Here is a 27,877-nt window from a genome sequence, read left to right as displayed (position 1 = left end):
CATCCATATATTCATTCTTTGTTGAGGTCTCAAAAAGAACTTAAAATGCAAGTAATGGAGTTGAGATACACAAAGATAACATCGTGCTAAGAAGAATGTGTTAAATGTAGACAGTATTTATAGGGAAAAAAGCTGGGTGTTCTGGGAGGTCAGCAGTGATACAGCTACCTTGTGCCTTAGCTGATCAGTACCGGTTAAGGACATGGGACTGGAACAGGTTTTGGAGGATGGGTAGAAGTTGAAGCTTTTTGAAATGCACTGGCATTGATTTCACTGTCTTGCTCTGTGATTGATGCTGCATGCTTTCTTATATGCTCTCTGTGGAGTAAAACATTTGAAATCAGTCATTCCTCTAAACACATAAAATTTTGGCTTTTTAAAATCAAGGGCTTACTAAGTTAATTATTCTATGTTATTAAGTACCTGTTCTCTGAGTGTGTCTTCAGCTGGAAACTCGCAGTTCGTTCCTGTGTGTAAATGACCCAAAGGATGATGTACTGTTACTTGACGTTGTAATTGTTTTCTAAGTGAACTTTCTACAACTCATTTACAAATGGTCTTAGGAAATAACTACACCATTTGAAAGTATTAAAATGCATTTAAATGTGATTCCTATTCTATAAAGCAAACTTTTATCTGTTACTGTGGAGTAACAATAGCTTTTCATTGGTAATTTCTTTTCCAAATTGGTAGAAAAGAAATATGTAGCTAGCCATATAAATTGGCTTGTTATACTTGATTTTTATTACGGAACTGGCTGTCCTGCACAGATGGCTAGGTGCTACAGAAGAGGATTGGATATTTGTTTTTTTAACCTCACTCTTTGAGCCATGCTTTTGATTTCATGTGTTCAGTTGACAGATTTACATTTTGTGTCTGAGATTTGACTTTCCTTATAGTTTCTAGCTGCCTGTCATGCCCTGAGATGTTATTCTATTATGTAGTGTGCTGGCACCTTTATTGTGACCTATGAAGTCTTAGAGAAGACATATTTTAATGCTAAAATAAGCAATAATTTATGTGCATCCATATGGTTTTGTTTAGTTGATAACTTCATTTGGTTACGTTTTTTTCAGAGCTCAATTTAAACTCAAATTTTCAAGGTCTGCTATTAGGGAAATGCCATAAACGTAATTCGTCTACTCCAGGAAAGGCAAATGGAACATCAAATGGAGATCAATAAAAATGACATTTCAAAATGCTAGCCTGCAATTTGTGAATCATGCTGAGCCACGCAGCAGAATGAATTTCCTCTGTCCCCCCCCCCACCCCCGGTATGTGTAGAAAGTACCAATAAGGAGGGAGAGCTGAGTAATCTTCAGTTTTCATGTTCTCATGTTCTTCCTACCAAACCTCTAAAAGGCCTTGTGTCTGAATATTAAATTTAAAGCAGTATACTTGAATGATTATGATGTGATTTTGAATAGAAAGATAAACGCACAAGATCTCAGTTTATCTTTTGTCAGGGAAAGGTTAACAAACCAGCAGTAACACTTTCCGAAGAGCAATTTTGACAGGGCACAAAGATCTCGAGGTGGAGGTTCACTTAACAGTATTCTTCTTTTCCTTTGTTTACAAGTAATTAAACTCAGTGTCCTCAGTGCCTTCAGAGAGTCCTGTGTCATGAGCAAATTGTACACCGGTCATTCATGGTGTTTTTAAACTTTCGTCTCTTCCTGGTGAATTTGCGTCTTCCTCCTTCAGTGGGCATCGCTTGGTGAGTGATAGGTGGTCCTTTGGACTGGGTTTAAGTAACAGACCCTGACACAGCTCTAGCTGTGGGGATCTGCCTTCTCTTTGTTCCTATAAAGCCCTCGATTTTTGTCGTCATTCTTTCAAGGATGGGTACTTACTTCCCTAATATCCAACGTATGCCCTGTTGTTCCGTGTTAGTTCCTGACTGCACGTGTCATACCCTTGCGTTTGGGGACCGAATCGTAGGTGACGGCAGTGACACGTGTAGTTCCAGCAGTGCATTGGGCCGAGTTGAAGAGATGGTACCATGAAGGGCTGGGACAGTTTTGCACGTGGAGGGGGTGGGGAGGGACCATCCCAACCACATCATGCCCTCTGTCTGGCTGATGGCGTTAAAAACCCTGTCCCTGTTGTAGTGAAAAAATACGCATCTTAGAAGTGATGAAATGGGATGGCTGGATTTTGCTTTGTGATCCTGTCTGACTGGCTTTCATCTAGTGGCCAGATTTATCTCATTTTCATAGCGGGTATAACAGATAACACTTGATCTTGGTTTTGCTGTATTAACTTGATGCTTCCTGGTTTTCTTCTCTTTGTTCTCTTTTACTATGTGGCGTATGTTGGCTTTGCTTTGTTTCATTTAATGTGTGCTGCTTCTGTTTTTTTGTTGTTCTTACGGTTGCTTTTCTAGCTTTTTATATCCTATTTAATCCTTTCTTTAGATGGTCTTCATCCATCTAAAAGTGAGAGATAATGAACTATCCCATTTTGGTTGATTATTGCTTTTTAGGAATACCCTTTATGCCCTTGACTATTGCTTATTGCTCTGTCCCTCGATTTTTCTCTTTGAAATGATATCTTTTGGTCTCTGCCTCTAACACATGAGAGCACCAGTGTCCTTACACTGTCTCCCACTTTCTCTGGGACTTCTCCGACCTCTTGTATTGGGATTTACGTTATTTACATTTTATACTGTAACCATAATGCCCATATGATTCCGTTTTTATTCTGTGGTTAAATGGATTCGGTGCTTCCTGGAAGCCCCTTTGCTGTACTTGCTTTATTTATCTCCCCTACGGCTAACATTCATATTCTCGTGGTTTTTACTTTTTAAATAAAAGTCTCACATTCATCGGAAATTTTCAATAAAAATTCCTATGTGGCTGTTGGATGATTCTGTTGATATGAAATACCCCAAACAGGCAAATCTGTTGAGGCAGAAAGTAGAGGCATGCTTGCTAGGGGCTGGGGGTTGGGGAACGAGGAGTGACTGTGGACGGGTTCAAGGTTTCTTTTTGAGGTGATGACAGTGGTCTGGAATTAGATTGTGGTGATAGTCGCCCAACTTCATGAACACTCTAAAAACTGCTGAATTGTACACTTTAGAAGAGTGGTTGTACAGTATGAGTTAAATTTCAGTCAAACCAAAATCTTTACGTGGCAATGGAATCAAACAGTTCTGTGAGGTTTCACAAAGAACAACGCTCCTGTTTCCACCCTTACGTGTCTCCTCCCCAGCAGCAACTACAGTCAGCCGTTCTGGCTAATTATTTTAGAATCTGCCTTCCTGTCTGTGAAATACAAAACATGCTTGCATTGCCACTTCCTGATTTATCAGGTTTTGGAATTATCTATTTCCTGTGGAAGAGGAGGGTTTACCTTTCTTCCTCTCCTCTCCTGCCCTCTCCCCTTCACCTCTACTGCCCCCCACCTCGGAATCTGTACCTTTTCACTACCCCATTTGTATATGGTTACATGATAATTTTTGGGTTAGATTCATATTTTAGCGTTTGCATTATTATAACTGTGTACATGCTGCTCATAGCTGAACCATATAAGAAATCATAGTAAGTTCTTTCCTACGCAGCTTTTTGTTTTCTTTGGAGTTAAGAATAGTCTTGGATTTTTTTACTGTTGTAGCTGCTATTTGCTTATTTATGTGCTTATCACTGCTCCAACCGCAAACCCTCTGCCGGTTGTCTGAATCCTTTCAGAACATTCAGATGTAGCACAGTCTTTTAGATCTTAGAGAAATCTGTCCTAGGGCTTTCAGAAATGCTCCAGTCTGGAATGGTTTCCCTTTCTACCTGGCACCTAGCAGTCCTGCAGTTTCTTCAGCAAGGACTTAGATTATATGACTACATAACCTGAGTTCTACGAAGTCCTTTATTCTTTTTTTTTTTTTAAGATAGTTTTTCTCGGGTACTTTTTTATGTTTGTTTCTTTTTTTTTTTTTAATGTTTATTTATTTTTGAGAGAGAGAGAGAGAGAATGTGCGCAGGAGAGGGGCAGAGAGAGAGGGAGACACAGAATCTGAAGGAGGCTCCAGGCTCTGAGCTGTCAGCACAGAGCCTGACGTGGGGCTTGAACCCATGAACTGTTGAGATCATTACCTGAGCCGAAGGTGGACACTTAACCGACTGAGCCACCCAGGTGCCCACCTGCTTTATTCTTGAGTGGCACTGACCCAACTATAAAATTATTCAGATTACATGTTTTCCTTGGAACAATTGCAGGATTGCCATCATGTCCTTCAGAGCAGGACTTCTTAAATGATCTGTGTTAAAGGATCGGTCTCTTGTCTGTTGGCTTTTTTATGTTCTTGTTTTCATTTCCTACCCATTGGGGTCAGATACTTTTGTAAACCTGGTAAAGATAAATTAAAGTAAAATGAAAGTCAAATGAAGAAAAGAGAAGACATACAAAATACAAGCCCACATTTTTTATTGTTAATTTGAACAGACATAAAAGTGCTCTAACTGGTATAAAAATTCTAAATACATACTCTTGATGTCTGTCTTTGTGTCATCAGGAACTGGTAACAGTTGACTGCCAGCACCAGTTTGTGGCCACTTTGTGAGGAACACTGATCTAGAGTTAAATGTGGTGCTGTAGAAATCTGAGGCCAACCTGATTTTTACTATCCAACAATTTTGAAATCTTTTGTTTCTGGAAATACCTTTACCTGTGCCGATACTTGATTGATACCTTTGCAGATGATGGAATTCTACGTTGGAAATATTTTTCCCTCAGATTTTGGAAGGCAATGTTCCATTTACTTTGTCTTCATTTTAGCTGCTGAGAAGTTCAAGTTCAAGAAGTTCATTCCTGATCTCATAAATGATCTGTGACTGTTTGATCCCTCTGTCATTTTTTCTTTTTTTTGAATCTTTTTATTCCTAGGGGTATGACATTTCATGACTATCTATCTTGATGTGAGTCTGTTACATTTTATTTTGCTGGCAATTAGGTAAATCCTTTCAAACTGGAAACTCCTGTTCTTCAGTTCTGAGAAATTTCCCGGCATATATTCCCATTATCAACGAATGAAAAACCAAATCTCACATGATGTAGGGCTGATTACAATCCATTTTTGGTTTAGTATTTTTTGGAGTCATCTTTGTTTTCTTTGAGTTTAATTCTTGCCTTTTCTTTAAAGCACTTTTTAAAACCTTTTACTGTGGGACATTTCAGGCATGTATAAAAGAGAGAACAGTATAAAGAGTCTCCTACGCCCACACCCAGCTTCATTTGTCATTTATATGTAGTTAATTTTATTTCACATGTACCTTCTACTGTGACCTCCAGTGTAGATATTACATATTTTATCCATAAATATATGCACCTCAAGAAATAAAGCCTTTAAAAAAACCATAATCACAATACTATTAAAATGCCTAAACTATGAACAGTTCCTTAACGTAACATGCAGTTAGTATTCACATTTCTCTGATTAGCCCATAAATACTATTAGCCATAAATACTGTTTTATAATTGATTCTTCAAACAGGATCCAAACAGGGCTTATGCACTGTAGTTGGTGGATATCTTTAATCACTTGTTTGTTGAAAAAAACAGAGTAATTTGTCCCATAGAATTCCTCACATTCTGGATTTGGTTGCTTGCATCCTGTAATGTTATTTAACATTTATTCTATCCCTGTATTTCTTATAGAGGTATCATCAGACTCAAGTTCAGTTTCAGGGGACAAAACTCTTTTGTAAGTAGTGGGGCATATTCCCTTTTGAATTACATCAAAAGATAGATAATGCCTGGTTATTCACTTGGTGTGACTTTAAGATTGATCATATGCAAAGTAACCAGTCTGTAAACAGTACAATTGATTTTGTGTATTAGTCTTTTATCGTGTAATCTTGATGAGCTTACTAGGTTTAGCAACTTTTAAAAATATTTCCTCAGAGCTTTCTACATATACAATCATGTTGTCTGTGAAAAAAATTTCTATGTTTCCTTTCCGATCTGTGCCTTTTATTTCTTTTTCTTGTCTTATCAAAGTGGCTAGAATCCCTAGTGAGTGTTGACTAGAAATGGTAAGCGTAGACATCTTTGCTTGTGTCCCAATCTTGGAAGGAATGTATTCAGTCTTTTACCAGTATAGGTTTTTCTCAGGTGCCCCTTAGCGGGTTGTGGAAGTTTCCTTCTGTTCCTAGTTTTCTGTGAATCTTTCTCATGAATGAGTGTTTGATTTTGTCAAGTGCTTTTTTCCTGCATTTAATGAGATGATCATTTTGTAAAAGATTGTTAATTTGGTGAGTTGCACTGATTGCAACATTAAACATTAAAGCAGCCTTGCATTCCTGGGCTGACCTACACTTGGTCATGATCTGTTACCTTGTTTATATCCTGTGGTTTTGATTTGCTAAAATTCCATTAATAACTTTTGAGTTTGTGTTTATGAGGTTTATTGGTCTTTAGTTTTCTTACGATTATTTTTTTCTGGTTTGGTGTTGGGGTCATCCTGGCCTAATGAATGAAGTGGGAACTGTACCTTCCTCTTCAGGGGACTGGAAGAATTTATGTAGAATTGGTATAGCTGCACTGTCTTCTTTCTTATATTGTTCCCAGTGAGAAATCTGATATCATTCTTAATCTTTTTTCCTCTGTACAGTGTCTTTTTTTCTTCTGGTTTTAAGATGTTCTCTTTTTCACTGATTTTGAGTAATTTTACTATGTATGATGCACCTTGTAGTTTTCTTCGTGTTTCTTGTGCTTGAAGTTCTCTGAGCTTCTTGAGTCTTTTGATGTAATTTTTGGAAAATTGCAGCCATAATTTTTTCAAAAATGTTTCCATCTCCCCAACCCCACTTGGGGGCCCATTTTCATGTATTTTTGTCCCTTGGGGTTTCATTTTGGGTAAATTCTAAGACTGTGCCTTCATGTATATGGATCTTTCCTCTGTCACGTCTAAATTTCTGTTACTCCCATCTAGGCTATTTTTCCACTCAGACAATTAAAAAAAAAAAAAAACTTTAAAGGTTCAATTTGGGTCTTTTTAATATTTTCTATGTTTTTACCTAACAAGCTCATTCTTTTTTTTTTTTTAAACCACTTGAACATATGGTATATAGTTACAGTAAATGGCTTTAATTTCTCTCTGATCATCTGTGTCATTTCTGAGTCAGTTTGATTTGATTGTTGTTGCTCTTGTAGTTTTTCCCCCTCGTCGTGGGTCATGTTTTCCTGTTTCTTTACATACCTGCTGGTATTTGATTCAGTGCTGGAAGTATCAATTTTACCTTGTATACTGGATATTTCTTATTCCTTTACATATTTTTGAGCTTTGTTCTGGAACACAGTTGTTACTTGGCTATAGTTTGGTACTCTCCAGCAGGATTTGGCATACCCCAGCGTGCAGACCACCTCTAGTCATGCCTGTCCATTTACACATTGGGTTTGTAGTTCCTTTTGTGCTACAATCACAGCATAGATGTGACAGAGAAACCAGATGGCCTGCCAAGCTCAATATTTATTACCTGATCCTGTACAGAAGAGGTTTGTCGTTCCTTGCTTTCGAAGGTTTATCGTCAAGCTTTTGGGCAGGACTAGAGCATCTGTGGGGTAGGGCTGATTTCTCCCCGCTCCTGAAGCAGTACCCTTCTCAGGACCGCACCTGATGCTTGGGTTTTAGGAGGTTTCTCCCTCGGGCTGCTTGGTAGACACCGGCCCCGTGTCCTGTTGCGTATCTGGCTATTTTTCCACCTGTTCCTTTCCAGTGGTTCTCTCCCGCGCTCTGGATGCTTCCTTCGCCTGCGTGTGCCGATCAGTACTCAGCTACGGACTCGAGGGGAGTCGTAGCAAACCGTGGAGCTCCCTCTCTCTCCGCGTCCTGCTTTCTGGCTGGGATGCTCCACATGTGCATTCACTGGTGCTCTGCCCTGTGAATTCTAGCCGCCCTGGCCTCCACGAGTTCCCAGCTCTGCTCATCCATTCCCTGAGTTCTGTTTGGGCTTTCTGTCCTCTGTTGCCAGCTCTGCGCAGGCAGCAAACTGGCAGCTGTCCTCCCCCTCAACCCTTCCCTTCTCTCACCATTCCCCATTTCGGCTGCCAGTTGTCCATTATGTTAAAGCCGCGGTTTCATGTTATATTGTCTGTTTAAAAGATTTTTTTTAATTTTTTTTTTTTACTGTTTTTATTTATTTTTGAGACAGAGAGAGGCAGAGCATGAATGGGGGAGGGTCAGAGAGAGGGAGACACAGAATCTGAAACAGGCTCCAGGCTCTGAGCTGTCAGCACAGAGCCCGACGCGGGGCTCGAACTCACGGACCGCGAGATCATGACCTGAGCCGAAGTCGGCCGCTTAACCGACTGAGCCCCCCAGGCGCCCCTGTTTAAAAGATTTTTTGAGGGCCAAGGTGGTCAGTCTGGGTTCCGTTACTCTATCACGGCTGCACGCGAAAGTCTTCAACCCTCCGCATTTAACAATGAAAGGAAATAGTAGTGAATTCAGTGTTGCTCTTGCTGGAGAATGTACTGATTCTTTCTACGGCATTTCATGTCCCTTTCCTCTACCGACAGTCTTACTTTGAATTACTATAAAAGTTTCCTCTAATATCGCTTTCCCTTTTCTTCCCAGTCATAGATAAAGCTGTCAAAAGCACAGTTATCATGGAAATAGAAACATTTAAATTACTGGCACGATAAGCCTATTTCTTGCTGTAGCCATTCAGAGCATCGATTTGTCACTGCCGTGGGTGCTTTGAAGTGAAACTGTGCTTAGATATAAAAAGTTTTAAAACCCACTTTGATTCTGTGTGAAGTTCACAGTTTTTCCAGTGCAGTCCCGGAGTTCAGTTCAGTTGAAACCGTATGGCTCCGCTCCAACGATAAGAACCCTTTAGTGGACTATGCGACATGCTTAGATTCAGACATTTCTGACCCGCCATAGGCCTCAATAGCGTTATTTGGTTTTCTTTTGTGTCCCTACTCTGATTTCATAGCTGCTAGTGGCTATCCAACAGCAGTGTTTAAAACATACGGTGATTGTTTTCTCTCTTTAATTATCTCTAATAAAATGAAAGAAAAAAATCAAAGCAGTAACTTTGAAATCAGATAGGAGGATGATTTGAAGGAGACCAAATGGGCTATTGGTACAGTTTTTTAAGGCTCTGGGTATTGTCTTGCTATTTTGGGGATGAGCTTTTGCAGAGCTGCTTCCATCAGTACTGCTAAGAATAGAGGAACTTTGTGGGAACATTTTTTTCTTTTAGGAGGTAATTTTTCCCGCTAACTATGCCATAAAAAATTGAAGAACGATCTTAATTTCTCATTTTAAAATGACTGTCATACCGAGCCAGACTACTTAACACTTCAGCGTTGGAACACATGGATTTGTCAATAAATTTAAGCGTGATAGTAGTCTCCATTACTACTACGTTGTTTGAGTAATATATTATATTCACATTTTAAGTGGATATTGATCTTCATTCAGTGACTGAATTGGAGCATCTCAATTCTTACAAAACTGCTGATTCTTTTCTACTTTGTGGGTATGCAGCCAGACATAAATCCTAGCCAGCATTCCACAGATGTTTCTTTCCTTTGCCTCTTTACACAGTACTCTTCAGGAAGTAATAATACTTTTTGCGGGGGCCCTGGGTGGCTCAGATGGTTGAGCGTCTGACTTCGGCTCAGGTCATGATCTCACGGTTTGTGAGTTCGAGCCCCACGTCAGGCTTTGTGCTGACAGTGCAGAGCCTGCTTGGGATTTTCTCTCTCTCTCTCTCTCTCTCTCTCTCTCTCTCTCTCTCTGTCTCTGTCTCTCTGTCTCTGTCTCTCTCTGCCCTTCCCCTGCTCTCTCTCTCTCTTTCTCAGAAATAAATACACATTTAAAAAATTAAAAAAAAAATAATACTTTTTGCATACTAAAAATAGCAAAGAGAAAGTGTCTTTAAATATTTTTTTTCAACGTTTTTTATTTATTTTGAGAAAGTGTCTTTAAAACAGCAGACTTCCGGGGCGCCTGGGTGGCGCAGTCAGTTAAGCGTCCGACTTCAGCTAGGTCACGATCTCGCGGTCCGTGAGTTCGAGCCCCGCGTCGGGCTCTGGGCTGATGGCTCGGAGCCTGGAGCCTGTTTCCGATTCTGTGTCTCCCTCTCTCTCTGCCCCTCCCCCGTTCATGCTCTGTCTCTCTCTGTCCCAAAAATAAATAAACGTTGAAAAAAAAAATACATATATATATAAAAAACAGCAGACTTCCAACGTATCGCTTTGTGTTTTGTTATGTCCTGAAGGTACTTGAAGTTTATTGAGTTGCCCTTGGCTGAGAGGAAGTTTTGTCAAAGATGCCAGCAGTTGCTGTTGCCGGACGACTGGGAGAAGCACCGCGAGCACTGGGTGGTGGGCAACATCTCTGCCGGCCAGCTCGGCAGGCCCAGCCAGCTTCTCCGTCCACTGGAGAACAAGAAGACAAACGCCCAGTACTTGTTTGCCGAGCGTACCTGCCACTTCCTGGTAGACCTGCTTCCTGCCCTTGGGCTCACGAGAGTACTGTGCGTTGGCACACCAAGGTAGGTCACGCGATCTTATTTACTTATGTTTTGATTTACATCCAAGTTAGCTAGCATCTGGCGCAACAGTGATTTCAGGAGTAGATTCCTTAATGCCCCTGACCCATGTAGCCCCTCCCCCCTCCCAATGATTTTTTTTTTTTTTAAACTTCTATCCCCACTGTTGAAACTGTGAGATGGAATTATCAAGCAGCTGTGTACTATGTTCCGAGACATCGCACGCAGCTTTAAATATACAAAGGAAGTAGAAAGCATGGTCCTTCTCCTAAGGAGTTTGTATATGTCATTTGAGAGAAATCTTTTTTTTTTATGTTTGTTTATTTTTGAGAGAAAGAGAGAGAGGGAGGGAGAGAGAAAGAGTATGAGCAGAGGAGGGGCAGAGAGAGGGAGACGCAGAATCCAAAACAAGCTCCAGGCTCTGAGCTGTCAGCCCAGAGCCTGACGCGGGGCTTGAACCCATGAACTGTTGAGATCGTGACCTGAGCCGAAGTCGGATGCTTAAACGACTGAGCCACCCAGGTGCTCCTCGAGAGAAACCTTTATAGATTTCTGTTATATGATGGAAGGTTCCTTCTGGTTTGATTCTTGACTTGTTTATAATTTTAGACTTCTCTTTTTCAAATAGGTTCTACCTTTTAAAAAATACTTGAAAACTGAAACAGTTGTATTTGCCAAATTCACTTCAGTTGTTTCATTGAAATATTAGAAATACAAGGAGAACATTGGTGGGTTTTTGTTTGTTTTGTGTTTTTTTTTTTTGGTTTTTGTTTTTTTTTGGTTTATTTGCTTATTATCTATGGCATTTGTAATTCCTTATTAAATTTGCTTTCATTAATTGTTTTAGGTTGCACGAGCTGATCAGGTTGAAAGCATCAGGTGACGAGAAGTCTAACATTAAAAGCCTTTTATTGGATATTGATTTTCGGTAGGTTTACAAAGTATGGTATTTATTCTCGTTCATTGTCGCCTTTCTTTTTTTCTTTCTTCCTTCGTTCCTTCCTTCCTTCCTTCCTTCTTTAATGTTTATTTATTTTTGAGAGAGAGAGAGAGCCCGAGTAGGGGAGGGGCAGAGAGAGAGGGAGACACAGAATCTGAAGCAGGCTCCAGGCTCTGAGCTGTCAGCAGAGCTCGACCCGGGGCTTGAACTCACTAACCATGAGATCATGACCTGAAAGTCAGATGCTTAACTGAGTGGGCCACCCGGGCACCCAGTTGTCTCCTATTCCTTGTTAATGTTTTCCTCTTATTGTTTGTTACTGGTTGCATTCCTTTAACATTCAGAAGTAGTAATTGGTTAGAAGCCGCCTTTTTAGTCATATAAATCCACTTGTAATCTTCCGTATTTCAAACACGAAGGCAGTGGATTCCTTCTTGCTGATGTGCTTCCTAAATTCTTTCAACGAATGTGTCTCATTGTCTTGGGCTTATAATTTAGAGATAAATTCTTACTGAGTGAAATTTCTTCTCATACACTTATTTTTCAAAGATAATTGTGAACTTCCTTCAGGATTTTGTTTCATCATGTTGGAAATGTGATAAGATACTTATTTTAAAAGATCTTCCCAGACGATGTGCCTGTTGTCTTTCACTGGAAATAGCCTGAAGTCAAGGGAGAGCTAGGGAAGAGACAGGTGTTAAAGCAGAAGATTAACAAACAGACAAAGTCTGTGGGAGAAGGCCAGAATTAAATGGGGTCTGATGTGTTGGGACAAGCGGAGATGAGACTGACAGAGGACCACGGGTCGTACCTCCCCTCAGGTGGTGATTTAGAAGCACATGTGTCCATCCACAGTCTCTGTGATTCTGTAAACTTGGACTGCCCTTCCTTACTTGCTGTAATTACTTGGATTCCCCAAGATCAGGGTGATGCTATAAAACACTGTGTTCTTAGTATCTTTTACTTGTTCTTGACTATGTCAAAGGGAGCAGGCACTGTGTTTCTTTTTATTTAATCTGATAGAGTCTGTTTGGCTGATATTCCAGTATTTGTCAGAGAGAATCTGTGAAATTTCATGTGCTCTCTCTCGCGAAAAACAAGGCCAACAGATTTTTAAAGTGTAAAAAGTTACAACAAGAAGTACAGCTTTTATCATTTATTATTACTATTTTTAAGATTTCCAGGTCAACTTTAGGTGATCTAATAGAGGCAGCTACATTTCTCAGAAATAAGCCACAGTTTCTGTAACCTCTCATTCCGTATTAACAGGACTAGCACAGTTGGCGATTTCTGCTTAACATGAGCGTGGCTTGGCAAGATGTAATTCCATAGGTGATAATACAGACTTTTAAAAGAGAAATTCAATTTCTTTTTCTTAAATTGAGATATAATTCGCTTAAAACTCACCAAGTTAAGGTGTATATGCCTGTGGTTTGGGGTGTATTCGTTATGTTTTGCAGTAATCACCACTATCTAATTCCAGAACATTTCTGTCACGCTGAAAAGAAACCTACTCACTTCCCTTGGCGGTCAGCGATCTGCTTTCTGTCTCTGTGGATTTGTCTCTTCTGTATGTTTTCCATAAATGGAATCATACAATGTGTGGCCTGAGTATGTGGCTTCTTTCACTTGGTGTAATGTTGTCAAGGCTTATCCAGGCCATGGCACCTCACGGTACTTTGTTCCTTGTAAGGCTCTGTTAACATTCCATTGTATCGATAGAACAGATTCTCTTTTAAAACACCACATTCCTTTCCTAAGGAATGATTGTTAAGTTATTGTAAACATGTTATTTTGAAGGTAGAAGTGTAACTTTGGGTTCTTTCGATAACAGAATTCACAGTAACTGGTGCTTGCGTTGAGTGCCTATCCTGTGTCAAACCCTGCTCTAACTCATTCCGTCTTCACATTCACCTCCCCGGTGAGGTCGGTGCTGTCCTCATCCTCGTTTGCCAGGTGAGAAAGCTGAGGCACAAAGAGGTGAACAGGCTTGACCTTGTGGTTGTAATGGCCAAGTCAGGATTCAAACCCAGTTAGTCTGGCTCCAAAAGTTAAGTTACCCTCTGAAAATAACTTTGCTTTTGAACTTGTATATGAGCCTTTGTTATGTAGCCCGTTTCTCTCTTGTCATCCTTCCATCTCCCTTTCTCCATCTGTCCCCGTGCCTGGTCCATGAAGGTTCGTCGGCAGCGGGTTTGCAGGCCCCTCACGTGTTTACAAGAAGGCACTTGTTAGTCGGGCACCTTATATTGGAGCCCTGGAAGTCTCTTTATGTCAAAGAGAACGTGTTGGCTCACGTTACCGGAGCCTGTGATACAGCAGGCCTCAGTCCAGGCGAGGTCCTGGGCACTGCCCTGTGTCGTTCGGGCTCCGTCTTTCTCTCTGCACCTCTCATTCTGTCTTTCTCCGGATTGGCTTTATTCTCCAGACAGTATACATCACACACTTTGACAGCAGCAGCTTTAAGCCCCTGTAGTCTTAGCTTCACTGTCCAGTGGCCAGAGGCACTCTTTCCTGAGAGCCCCAATGGGGGAAGGGCTGGCTGGGCTGGGGCCATCTGCCCATTCCAGAACCATCTCTGTGGCCTGCCGGGTAGGGTGGCCCGGCAACCCTGACCAACCACATGGAGTGGGTTCACCAAAGGAAACCCTCTCTTACCATAGGTACATGAGAGATGACAAAAATCACGTGTCCACAGCTGAATTATCTAACATCACGTATATCAGTAGGCAGTAGTGCTCATGTCCCTGCCTTTGGGACTTTTACCTCCATGAAAATGGTACAGTGTTGTCTTTCTTTGGTACAGCCATGGTTCTTTGTGTTCTGATTCATTTGAGTCAAGCTTTTTCCAAGCCAGTTGTGGTGGACTGTCTTGTGCACAAACTAGAAAAAAATCAGTGATTCATTGTGATTTGCTCAAATTCCAAGAATCTCTGGTTTACTTTTAACAAATCTTTCTATTTTTATTTTTTTGACAGAGAGAGAGTGTGTGTGTGAGCAGGGGAAGAGGAGAGGGAGAGAGAGAGAATCTTCAGCAGGTTCCACTCCCGGCCAGGAGCTCAACACAGGGCTCCATCTCATGACTGAGATCGTGAGCTGAGCCGAAATCAAGAGTCAGACCTTAACCAACTGAGCCATCCAGGCGCTCCTATTTTAGCTCTTTAAAGAGACAAGATCTTTGATTCCATCACCCAAAACATTCTGGATTTTGGCTTTTTAGGTCTTTTTTATGCATATAAACATTTTGAAAAGAGAGAATCATAATCTTTTTTCCCCACTATATATCAGTCATATTTTCTTTTTTTAAACTGAGGCATATTTCATGCAGGCAAAGCAGGGTTTTAGTATTATTCACAAGGTTGTGCAACTGTCACCACCACCTAATTCCAAAACACTTCCATCACCTTTTTTTTTGTTGTCGTTTGTTTAAAATGGACATTTTTTTTTGGGGGGGCTCAGTACACCAGATAGCATGCAAGCACTGTCATGATGAAACACAAAGATATGCAGATCAACGTGAAACAGTAATTTAGTTTCCGTGAAGTGCTTTGGCAACATAGTCCTACGAATCTTTCCTTCAGCTAATTTGACTATACATTTCAGTAAGATAGAGGTAATGGATTAAGTGGAAGTTAGCTTGTGAAGTTTTCTTAGAAATAAAACTCCAACTTTATCCATCCATGCCAGTTAAACACTGTAACTAAAACTTCCAGGGGCGCCTGGGTGGCGCAGTCAGTTAAGTGTCTGACTTCAGCCAGGTCACGATCTCGCGGTCCATGAGTTCGAGCCCCGCGTCAGGCTCTGGGCTGATGGCTCAGAGCCTGGAGCCTGTTTCCGATTCTGTGTCTCCCTCTCTCTCTGCCCCTCTGCCATTCATGCTCTGTCTCTCTGTCCCAAAAATAAATAAATGTTGAAAAAAAACTTTAAAACTTCCAAATAAGTGTGAAAGGAGATGAAGGAATTAGTTACCTCTTTTTGCTTAAACAGTCCAGAGGAAAATGGTGACTACAAATACAGCAGGCAAACTGTTAAGACTGACTGATCTAGGATACAGTGTTGCACTAAACTTCAGCCTCAAATTGTGCTAAATGCTCATCGTTAATAACATTTCCATCACTTTTTTTTTTTTAATTTTTTTTTTTCAATGTTTATTTATTTTTGGGACAGAGAGAGACAGAGCATGAACAGGGGAGGGGCAGAGAGAGAGGGAGACACAGAATCGGAAACAGGCTCCAGGCTCTGAGCCATCAGCCCAGAGCCTGACGCGGGGCTTGAACTCACCGACCGCGAGATCGTGACCTGGCTGAAGTCAGACACTTAACCGACTGCGCCACCCAGGCGCCCCTCCATCACTTTTTTTTAAGTTTATTTGTTTATTTTGAGAGAGAGCACGCACATGTGAGGAGGGGAGGGGTAGAGAGAGAGGGAATCAGGCTCCACTCTGTCAGCATGGAGCCCGATGTGGGGCTCGAACCCACAAACCGTGAGATCATGACCTGAGCCAAAATCAAGAGTTGGACGCCCAACTGACTGAGCCACCCAGGCGCCCCATTTCCATCACTTCTGATGGAGCTGTCTCTCCATTATCGTGGTCCCAATAAGTGATCTCTTTTCTCTCCTTCCCTCAGCCCTTGGCCACCACTAATCTGTTTTCTGTCTCTGAAGATTTGCCTGTTCTGGATATTTCATAAAAATGGGATCATACGACATATGGTCCTTAGTATCTAGCGTCTTTCATTTAGCTTAGTATTTTCAAGGCTCCTCCGTGTTACAGCATGTATCAGGATATCAAATTTTGATCCAGTCATCAGTTGATGGACGCGTGCTGCTTCCATTCTTTGGCTATTTGGAATATTGCAGCTGTGAACATTTGTGTACAGTTTTTGTGTGAACATAGGTCTTATTGTCTCTTGGGTATTGTGTTAATTTGCTAGGGCTGCAATACCAGAGTAAACATAGATCGGATGGCTTAAACAGTAGTAATTTATTGTCTCAGTTCCGGAGGCTAGAAGTTCAAGATCAAGGTGTCAGTAGATTTGGTTTCTTCTTTTTTGTTTTTATTTTATTTTATTTTATTTTATCATTTTTTTTTAATTTTCATCCAAGTTATTTAGCATGTAGTGCAACAGTGATTTCAGGAGTGGATTCCTTAATGCCCCTCACCCATTTAGCCCATCCCCCCTTCCATAACCCATCCAGTAACCCTCAGTTTGTTCTCTATATTTAAGAGTCTCTTATGTCTTGTCCCCCTCCCTGTTTTTATATTATTTTTGCTTCCCTTCCCTTGTGTTCATCTGTTCTGTGTCTTAAAGTACTCATATGAGTGAAGTCATATGATATTTGTCTTTCTCTGACTAATTTCGCTTAGCATAATACCCTCCAGTTCCATCCACGTAGCTGCAAATGGCAAGATTTCATTCTTTTTGATTGTTGAGTAAAACTCCATTGAATATATATACACCACATCTTTTTTATCCATTCATCCATCAATGGACATTTGGGCTCTTTTCCATATTTTGGCTATTGTTGATAGTGCTGCTATAAATACTCGGATGCATGTGCCCCTTCGAAACAGCACACCTGTATCCCTTGCATAAATACCTAGTAGTGCAATTACTGGGTCATAGGGTGGTTCTATTTTGAATTTTCTGAGGAACCTCCATACTGTTTTCCAGCGTGGCTGCACCAGCTTACATTCCCACCAGCAGTGCAAAAGAGATCCTCTTTCTCTGCATCCTCGCCAGCATCTGTTGTCGCCTGAGTTGTTAATAGCCATTCTGACAGGTGTGAGGTGGTATCTCATTGTGGTTTTGATTTGCATTTCCCTGATGATGAGTGATGTTGAGCATTTTTTCATGTGTCGGTTGGCCACCTAGATGTCTTCTTTGGAGAAGTGTCTATTCATGTCTTTGGCCCATTTCTTCACTGGATTATTTGTTTTTTCGGTGTTGAATTTGAGAAGTTCTTTATAGATTTTGGATACTAACCCTTTTTCTGATATGTCATTTGCAAATATCTTCTCCCATTCTGTCGGTTGCCTTTTAGTTTTGCTGATTGTTTCCTTTGCTGTGCAGAAGCTTTTTATTTTGATGAGGTCCCAATAGTTCATTTTTGCTTTTGTTTCCCTTGCCTCCGGAGATGTGTTGAGTAAGTTGCTGCAACCAGGATCAAAGAGGTTTTTGCTTGCTTTCTCCTCAAAGATTTTGATGGCTTTCTGTCTTACATTGAGGTCTTTCATCCATTTTGAGTTTATTTTTGTGTATGGTGTAAGAAAGTGGTCCAGGTTCATTCTTTTGTATGTTGCTGTCCAGTTTTCCCAGCACCGCTTGCTGAAGAGACTGTCTTTATTAGATTTGGTTTCTTCTGAGGCCTCTCTCCTTTGGTTGTAGTCGGCCATCTTCTCACGGTGTTCTCACGTAGTCTTTCCTTTGTGTGTGTACGGCCCTAGTGTCTCTCTCTCTCTCTCTCTTTTTTTCAAATTTTCATATAAATTCTAGTAAGTTAACATGTAGTATGATATTGGCTTCAGGAATAACATTTAGTGATTCATTACTTACATACAATACTCAGTGCTCATCACAAGTGCTCTCCTCAATGCCCATCACCCATTTAACCCCCCCCCCCGCCCACCTCCTCTCTAGCAACCCTCAGTTTGTTCTAATCTTTAGTTAAAAGTCTCTTATGGTTTGCTTCCCTCTCTCTCCTTTTTTTGTCCTTCTCATATGTTCATCTAGTTTGTTTTGTAAATTCCACATATGAATGAAATCGTATAGTATTTGTCTTTCTCTGACTGACTTACATTTCACTTAGCATAGCCCCAGTTTCTCTTTGTCCACATTCCTCTTTTATAAGGACACCAGTCATCTTGCATCATGGACTGCCTTAATGACCTCATTTTAGCGTAATCACCTTTTTATTTTTTTAATTAATTAATTTATTTTTTTAATATATGAAATTTATTGTCAAATTGGTTTCCATACAACACCCAGTGCTCATCCAAGATGCCCTCTTCAATACCCATTACCCACCCCTCCCCCCCCCACACACACACACCTCCCATCAACCCTCAGTTTGTTCTCAGTTTTTAAGAGTCTGTTATGCTTTGGCTCTCTCCCACTCTAACCTCTTTTTTTTTTTTTTTCCTTCCCCTCCCCCATGGGTTTCTGTTAAGTTTCTCGGGAGCCACATAAGAGTGAAAACATATGGTATCTATCTTTCTCTGTATGGCTTATTTCACTTAGCATAACACTCTCCAGTTCCATCCACGTTGCTACAAAGGGCCATATTTCATTCTTTCTCATTGCCACGTAGTACTCCATTGTGTATATAAACCACAATTTCTTTATCCATTCATCAGTTGATGGACATTTAGGCTCTTTCCATAATTTGGCTATTGTTGAGAGTGCTGCTATAAACATTGGGGTACAAGTGCCCCTATACATCAGTACTCCTGTATCTCTTGGGTAAATTCCTAGCAGCTTAATCACCTTTTTAAAAGCTCTGTCTCCAAATACAGTCACATTCCAAGGTGCTGAGGGTGAGGGGTTCAACAGATGAATGTTGACAGGTTACAGTTCAGCCCATAACAGGCATTTATCTTAGGAGTGGAATTGCTGGGTCATGTGAAGACCCTACATTTAACTTCTTGAGGAAGTGCTAAGCTGTTTTCCAAGGTGACTACCATTTTACATTCCCAGCAGCCATGTGTGAGTGTTCCAGTTTCTCCATGTTCTTGTCAACTCTTGTTATTGTCTGTCTTTCTTTTTTTTATTTTTTTTTTAATTTTTTTTTTTCAACGTTTTTATTTATCTTTGGGACAGAGAGAGACAGAGCATGAACGGGGGAGGGGCAGAGAGAGAGGGAGACACAGAATCGGAAACAGGCTTCAGGCTCCAAGCCATCAGCCCAGAGCCTGACGCGGGGCTCGAACTCACGGACTGCGAGATCGTGACCTGGCTGAAGTCGGACGCTTAACCGACTGCGCCACCCAGGCGCCCCTATTGTCTGTCTTTCTAATGTGGTATCTCACTGTGGCTTTGTTTTGTATTTTATTGATGGCTGATGATTTTGAGCATCTTGTCATGTGCTTACAGGCTTTTTGTTTATCTTTTTGGAGAAATATCTATTCAATCCCTTACCCGTTTTTAATTGGCTGTCTTTTTATTGTTGAATTGAAAGAGTAATTAATATATTCTGGATACTAGACCCTCATCAGATATATGATTTGTAAGTATTTTTTCCCTTTCTGTGGGCTGTCTTTTTATTAGTGATTATGTGCAATTTTTCTCCTTTGGTTGCTTGTGTTTTAGGTGTCATATCTAAGAAGCGATTGCCTAATTCAAGGTCACGAATCTTTACACAATGTTTTCTTCTAAGAGTTTTATGATTTTAACTCTTACATTTAGGTCTTTGATCTATTTTGAGTTTTTTGTAATGTATAGTGTGAGGTAGGAGTCCAGCTTTATTCTTTTGCATGTGAATATCCAGTTGCCTCAGCAACATTTATGAAATGATTATTCTTTTCTCATTGAATTATCTTGGTACCTTATTGAAAACCAGAGGACCATAAATGTATGCATTTATTTTTGGGCTCTCAACTCTGTTTATTTGATCTATGTTTATGCTACTTCCACACTGCCTTGATTACAGTTGCTTTGTAGTAAATTGTGATAATGGCAAGTGGGAGTTTTCCAACTGTATTCTTTCTCAAGATTGTTTTGGCTGGTGTGGGTTCCATCTTAATATGAAGTCTTCCAGTCCGTGAACATTGAATTCTTTCCATTTATTTAGGTTGTGTTTAATTTCTTTAAATATTTTGTAGTTTTTCACTGTATAAGTCTTGCATGTTTTTTGTTAAAATTTATTTAAAATATTTTATTCTTTTTGTTGCTATTGTAAATTAAATCATTTTTTAAATTTCATTTTGTATTATTCATTGCTAGTGCCCTAATTTACTTTTTGTCTTTTTAGATTTTATTTATTTATTTATTTATTTATTTATTTATTTATTTATAAGCAATCTCTACCCCCAATGTGGGGCTTGAGCTCTCAACCCCTCAACCCCAAGATCAGGAGTCTCATGTTCCATGGACTGAGCCAGCCAGGTACCCTGATATAGTTTAAAAAAAAACAAAACAAAACCCAAAAAACCCCAAAAATAACAAAACTGTGCTAAAATGCACATAGGTTAAAATTTACCAAGTTACTTATTTAAGTGTACGGTTCAGTGGTATTAAGTTAAATACCTTCACATTGTTGTACAACAGTTCACTAGAACTCTTCTCACCTTGGCTAAATGGCTTTTAATTTGAAAGATTTACATGGACTCTTAACTCTTCATTTAAGCTGTGTCTTATAGTTTTACCTCTCTCGAGCCTGTATGAAATCTCCTGGACGGAGTAGGTGATGTGGATAGTTATTTGGTAACTTATCAAATGTATTGATTTTTTTTTTCTTTTCGTATCTATACATTTCTGGGTGTGTGTGATGGAAACAAAAGTTGAAAGTGCTGTATTACTTAGCTTAGCTTCTTTGATGCTGAGTCAGTCCTGTAAAAGTTGACATTGGGTATTGAGGGAGAACTCTTTTACTGAAACACATTAGTGGCCAGAATGAATCTGTTGCCTGTACTTCCGGTATTATGGGATGTGGAGTCTGTTTGGATTTCTCACAGGGACCACAATTAAAGCAGGAACAGAATCCGTGTGATACAGAGTGGCAGTGAATCATTACTTTTGGCCCTTTGACTTTGGTTTCTTGCAGCCCTACAAAAGGTCTGTCTAAGGCTTCAGAGAACTGCCTGAACCCCAGTGTTATATATGCTATAAATATTCTCTTCAGGAGGTCTAAGATATGAAGTTAACATTTGCTAAGATGGATTTTTACATGCTCCAATTTTAGCATGAAAGATGTGAAACTCTATTTGGCAAGCTATCATCCAAATAAAGTTATATAAAAAAAAAATGAATTTCTTAGGTTCATTTCATAGACTAATTTTATTCAGCTCTTGATTACATTTCCTGTGTATAGAGCATGTTTTACACTTGGTAACTGACTCTCATTTAAAGAGAATGAATGGCCAAATTAAATGAATGTCCTTCTGCAGTTTTCAAGTGCATGCATTTCTGATTGGTTTTGTTTGCCTTATTCAATAGAGAGAATAATTCTTTGAGGCCAATTTCATTTTAAGAGGGTAAGTTCAGTGATTTTTCATAATTTAGAATATGAAAAATTACGCTCCCTTGTTTGTATCTGATGGAAACTCAGAGCTGAAATTTTGGCTTTTTTCTGTCTCTGACTCTGCCCACTGCTTCCCAGAATGTTTTGGACAAGTGTGCTGTGCTGAATTTTATGTAAATAAAATTTTCTTTTTTAATTTTTTAAAAATGGCTGTTGTGTCTTTTTGAAGCAATAAAAAAAAGGTGGAGGGGGGTAGAAATATATTTTAAAAGGGGTTGTATTTTCCTTTGCTCACCCTTAACAAGCTATGCAAGAGAGAAGAAAGTCCGCAAACTATAGTTGATCTGCAGTTGTACTAGTATGGAGATATACCTGTATATAAAATAACTGATACCTATATTACCGGTTATTTGGAATTTACTTAAATAGGGAGACATTTGTTTATTAATGGTAACTGACATTGTCCCACAGTTTTTGGAACGTTCATCAGGTTACAGTGTATAGCTTAAATACTTTTCAGTTATTCAGACCTTTTATTTCTTCAGTGCAAATTTATGTTTTATGAAATCAGCAGATGCACTAACAGTATCTCAAATGATATTAAGGGACATTGTACTCAAAATGAACAGCTGTTCTCTCTCCAGAGAACAAGAAGAAGTGGGTTTCAATTATAGGAGGAGAAATTTTGGTTGGACATAAACGTAACTCCCTAATATTAGGGGAATTAAGATATAAATCTTTATAGCCGATATTTATTAAAACAGCAATGCCTTACATTTCATTATGTGCTATGTAGATGCATTGGATTAAGCACTTTACGTGCATTGTTTATACTTACCAAGTCCTATGAAGCAAACACTGTTATTTCTTCCGTTTTGTAGATGAGGAAACGGAGGCTCGGATAGGTTAAATAACTTGCTAAGGTTACACAGGTAGTAAGTGAGAGACCCAGAGTTCGAAACCAGACCATCTGACTCTAGAGCCTGTACTTTTAACCACGTGTAATAGAGAGGATAAAGCAAGGCTGTCCGTTGGGTTGAGCACTCGCCATGGGTGATGAATCAGTTACGGACAGTAATGGAGAACCGGAAGTAAAAGTAGAAGCAAAGTGGAGTGCCTGGGTGGCTCAGTTGGTTAAGCGTCTGACTTCAGCTCAGGTCATGATCTCGCAGTCCGTGAGTTTGAGCCCTACATCCGGCTCTCTGCTGTCTGCGCAGAGCCCATTTCAGATCCTCTGTCACCCTCTCTCTTTGCCCCTTCCCCCACCCCCTCTGTCTGTCTCAAAAATAAACAAACATTAAAAAAAAAAATAGAAGCAAAGTGCCACTATCACGATTTGGTCAAAAGTTGACCATGTGTCAACTTGAAAGAAGTGAGCATGTGTCCCTGATTTTTTTTCACTAGGTCATGAATCCTGTAGAAAAACAATGTGGTTCATATGTGAATTGCTTATGGCAAAATTTTGGAAGTTCAGAATCCTATTGCGATAACAAAGAAGTTTCTATATTATACAAAAAACTCAAAATTCAGCAAGAACTAACAAGACCTGGAGAAGATGCAGAGACAGACAGTACAAATACAATTAAGGAATAAAGAAAACTCAGTCTTGTAAGAAATCAAATCAATGCAAATTTAACCATCCTATGCTATGAATTTTTAGTAAATTAGCAAAAATTTATAAAATGTTAATACCCAAAGCTGGTACTCTCATTCATTACTGATTGCATTTTAAAGTAGTATGTTAGCAGAATAAAATGGTTCAGTCAGTAAATAAATATCTCTCTTTCCTGGCACTAATTCAGTAAATATGAAATGCACATACTTATTTTTCTTATATATCGAGAAGTATATTTTATTGAGCTAATCCGCAGTGCACAAGAAATGCTTTGTATTAGATATTTTCCTTGTTAACCACAGAAAAAAATAATTAACAGCTGCCGAGCAGAAATGCTTATTCAGTGTTTTTCTTCAAATTATTAACTATGAGAGATGTATCTTAATTGCCAACCCATCTCAAGCTTAAATTGCATAATAATCGGTCAGTAATCTCATTGTTTCTGTATAATTCTGTGGTCCGAAGGAACATGCGAATCTTATATGTGAGTATTCTTAAATTTGATATTTATTCCTTGCTATGGACCCCCTGAGTCTTTGGGAAAGCACTCTTTACTTCGAAAAGTAAGGAATGATGGAATTGCTTTTATTAAAGGTGTGCTTTGATAGTTTTAAAATTTAGTTTGTATGTATTTACTGTATACATAACTGGACAGATAACTACAGTAATAAATCATTTTACAGGTATTCACAGTTTTATATGGAAGATAGCTTTTGCCGTTATAACATGTTCAACCATCACTTCTTTGATGGAAAGGTAAGAATTATTGCCGTCATCCTTCTTACTGTGGAAGAACAAATTCGAGAGCACCTCCTTTCTTATTTTCTTTGAGTTCCTCAAGATCAGACTGTGGCTGTCCCACCATTTATTGGTGTTTAGTTTTCTTCATCCACCCAGTGTGCGTTGAGCCCCTAGAAGCGATTGTACTCTTGTTCTTTTGTGACTTTTTGCTGCTTTTCAGATAAAGACCCACTTTCTTACCAAGGCCCACGTGGCTCAGCCTGAGCTGACCCCTGCCACCCTCCAGTGGCTCTCTTTGTTCCCTGCTCTGCTGTGTGTGTTCGTGTTCAGGATGTCTGACTTTCATCTCGGAGCGGCTTCTCTGCCCCGGGGGCTTTTGCCCACGGTGTTTCCTCTGCCTTCTGGGCTCATTTTGCCTTGTTAAGTTCACCTTATCCTTCAGAGCTCTTTTCCAAGCCACTTTCTCTAGCCTCCCCTGGCCCCCAGACAAGGTCAAGTTCTCCTTTGTACTTTGATACTCTAATTAAATAATCCTGTGGTTAGTTGTTTGATGTCTGCCTCCCTGATAAATATTAAGGGGGTTTATGGTTTTATTAAACTAATTCTTAAAAATTAGACTGTGTCAGGAGTGAACCCTAATCTACGAATGGTGTGTCAGTGTGGGTTCATTAGTTGTGCAAATGTACCGCTCTGGTGGGGGATGGTGGTAGTGGGGGAGGCTGTCCATGTGTAGCAGGGGATGGCATCTGTCAGTACTATGATGTTAGTAACGTCACTATGAATAAACAACATAGCAGAGCTGATACTTGCACTCCTAGTTTGAGCTCTTTGTTAGTCTTATTGCAATATAAAAACTATACCCAACCAAGTAATGACACCTGACGGGAAGTTGGCCACACTGTTTGAAATTATCAAGACTACTTGAAGCACATATCCATATATGTATGTATATCAATTTTCCAGAAATTCTGAACCATGTATACGTATATATTATGTTTTTAGATATTAACTGATGATAGAAGAAAAACCAAGCAAAACTAAAACACTAAGCATCCAGGAAATGAAAGCAAATTCTAAATTGTTGTTTGGGATTGAAAAATGAGTCTCCTGATTCAGTCTAGCCAGCGATGCACTCCTTCCACGAGACTCAGTCAGCATTGGGTTCTATATTTTTTAGCTATGATAGCCATAAAAACCAAGTATTGAAATAAATAGCAGTTAGAACTAGACATATTGCAGAGTTTCCCAAAGCAGTTATGTGGTCGATCATCTCCAGGATTTGAGAACTGATTAGATGAGTGTGAAGGAGAGAGAGGTATTGAAAACTCACTTGACAGGGGACGATGACGGGCTTCTCAACTAGGACAGTGGCAGTGGGAAAAAGAGAGAGGTAGATTCCGTGGGCTTCCACAGATGGAAACCAGAAGACTTGGTGGTAAGTATACTGGGGGAGAAGTCCAAGAGGATATGGTGGTCCGGCCTGGATTTGTATTTCATTCTTCAAAACAGAGGGTAGGGAAGTTTGGAAGGGAGATTTGGAAATGTCAAGTTTCTGGAGCTGGTGAAATGTTGATTTAGGGGTATTGAGTATGGCTTCTTGAAACTGGGGGGCCTCAAGCTCAGGTGTGTGGTCAGGGCTGGGTTCAGAGTTGGCGAAGTAATAGCTGAGTCTGTGTTACTGCTTGATACCGCAGTAGTGGGTCGGGTTTGTTCATTTGCTTATTTGTTTTTAATACTAAACCATGATTTGCATTCTGTTTTGAACGATAATGGTAAGATAAGAGTGAAGTTACATTGAAATCGCTAACCGTTGGCTAACAGTATCTTATATGTTAAGAAAGTAGCATGTGATTCACCTTTCTGTAGGAAATTCTTTTGAACTTTTATTGAAAGCTTATGGAAATACCTTAAAAGTTTCTAGAACAATGGTTGGAATAAGCTGCCAAGACCGAGCTCCACTTTATCTTTCCCAGAAGAAAACAATCGTCTAGCTCAGGCTTTCCTCTCTCTGTATTTTAGGAGCAGCCTCTAAATAGCACTGCAACTGTAGAGATTGATCTACAGAAAACTATTGTCTTGATGATTTTACCGTCTGCCCTTTTTCTGCCTGCTTCCTGAGTCAAAGGTTTTCAGTAGAGATTTACCATCTACTAATCCATCACTGAGTATTTAAGCATCTACCAGGCGCCTGTAAAGGTGTGCAGGGAGCTTTCGGGGGTAGAGGTCTCTGTCTCTGCAGGTAAGCACTTCACAGTCCACAGGATTAAAAAGCAGGTGTTCCTTGTTTCCCAGAGAAAATCATGTAGTCTTTCAGGTAATGGGAAGTGTCATATGCTTCAGTGGTCAAGGAGGTTGAAGCATGTCTAGAGGGAAGTTATTTAAAGTACCAGGCACTTTTTTTAGTGATGATTAAGGTGTAGGGAAGAGTTAAGTTGTGTCAGCGTTGGTGGTGTCAAGCATGCGTTTCCCATAGGTCAACAGCAGGACCCTCAGCAAGTCACGATGGGATGTCTCACCATTGGAAACAGAACAAACATACTCCGACTGGTTTGGGCCATCCCGCCATTGGAGACAAATGCACTCTTTGCTGGTTTTTTAATTTGGTTAAGAGCTTAGATTTCACTTACTTGTTCCTTTTCCTTTCCTACGTTTAAGCCTAAGGAATTTGAAGGTTTTTCAATAACATCATCTGTACTTGAAGTCCTTGTTCACGTAGGCAGGTTAAGGAAGTGCCAGGCACTACTTGAAAAATGATTAACCTTCCTGACATACCATCCATCGCCGTAGGACTCCGAGTAGGAAGTTAATAAAGACTCTCCTAGGGAAAGGGGATTAGGATGTTGTGGTTTTTCCTCTCATCAATTGGGTCTTCTAAATTGATTTAGTAGTAGAACAATATATATTTTATTATAAAGTACATATGGGCTGATTAAAGTTTAAAACGCCATTAAACTTTAAAGTCTTAGGCCATTTTTATAGTGTGTTGATTTGCTTTTATAGATGAGTACTTGAAAACTACTACAAAGTCAGTAGACTGGAGTTAGTATCATAGGTATATTTCTTACTAACTTCTCCCAAAGCAAAAAATAATAAATATCCTAGACAGTGGTTAATGTTAACTTTACAATGACTGAAAACAATTAGTCTGTTGGGAAAATGCGTTAATAGCATGGTTTCACAGCCTTGATAAGCTTTGTTATTTGTCGTCTTTCATTTATTTACGTACTGTGCATGTCCGAATACAGCTGTCATATACCCGGTGCTCAAGAACACGTGCATGGAAACTGGTGACGTGCAGCTCCTATTAAACTGAACTCATGGTGGTGGACAAACCAGATAGGAAAAGAGTCCGTCTTATTCGTCTTTGTGTCTCCAGTGTTTAGCTCAGTCCCTGCTTCTGTTTGTGGAATTGAATTTAGCGTTTTAGATAGTCTTCATGGGTAATGAGTTTTTCTCTTTTAGGTTACTAAATTTAGTTTTTTAATTTAACCATTTGAAATGTGTAGTCCTCTGATAGTGATGGTGTTTGAATTTGCAATTTAAAAAAACCCGCTTATCAAGGAGCCCAAAGATAAAATCTTCTGGGGGCTGAATGAGAGAGGCTTCTGGATGTCACCGAGGGACTCTGAGGTGGCAGGATGGGTGAAGTTTCAGTACAAACAGGAGGACCGAGCCTAATACATCCTCCAGATAGGATGAAGTGCCTCCCTCTCGTCCTCATTTAGAAATGAATTTTTATTTGTTCCAGGCTGCCCTTGAAGTATGCAGAACATTTTTACAGGAAGATAAAGGTGAGGGAGTCATTATGGTGACAGATCCTCCTTTTGGTGGCTTGGTTGAACCTCTGGCTGTTACATTCAAGAAGTTAATTGCTATGTGGAAAGAAGGTCAAAGCCAAGGTGT

The 27,877-nt window shown here is 39.9% G+C and overlaps 1 protein-coding gene and 1 long non-coding RNA gene across 4 annotated transcripts in view; one reads left to right on the top strand and one right to left on the bottom strand.

The window, feature by feature from the left end:
* ZCCHC4 (zinc finger CCHC-type containing 4) overlaps positions 1–27,877 on the top strand; it is a 52,454-nt gene that overhangs the window by 5,646 nt on the left and 18,931 nt on the right. For all 3 annotated transcript variants that reach the window (XM_003985482.5, XM_045056516.1, XM_045056517.1), the window contains 4 exons: positions 10,227–10,502; positions 11,347–11,427; positions 23,917–23,989; positions 27,723–27,873. In XM_003985482.5, the coding sequence (XP_003985531.1) occupies positions 10,227–10,502; positions 11,347–11,427; positions 23,917–23,989; positions 27,723–27,873 (581 nt within the window). The remainder of the gene's footprint in view (positions 1–10,226; positions 10,503–11,346; positions 11,428–23,916; positions 23,990–27,722; positions 27,874–27,877) is intronic.
* LOC109499241 lies at positions 97–22,742 on the bottom strand. The gene is made up of 3 exons (XR_002741919.2): positions 22,457–22,742; positions 424–467; positions 97–318 (listed from the first exon to the last, which is right to left on the bottom strand). It is a non-coding gene; the product is annotated as an uncharacterized LOC109499241 (long non-coding RNA).

This window comes from Felis catus, chromosome B1 (genome assembly GCF_018350175.1).
Source record: "Felis catus isolate Fca126 chromosome B1, F.catus_Fca126_mat1.0, whole genome shotgun sequence".
In the NCBI taxonomy this organism is placed as follows: Eukaryota; Metazoa; Chordata; class Mammalia; order Carnivora; family Felidae; genus Felis; species Felis catus.
The sequence above is the reverse complement of the archived record's forward strand: the minus strand, read 5'-3'. Positions and strand labels throughout refer to the sequence as shown.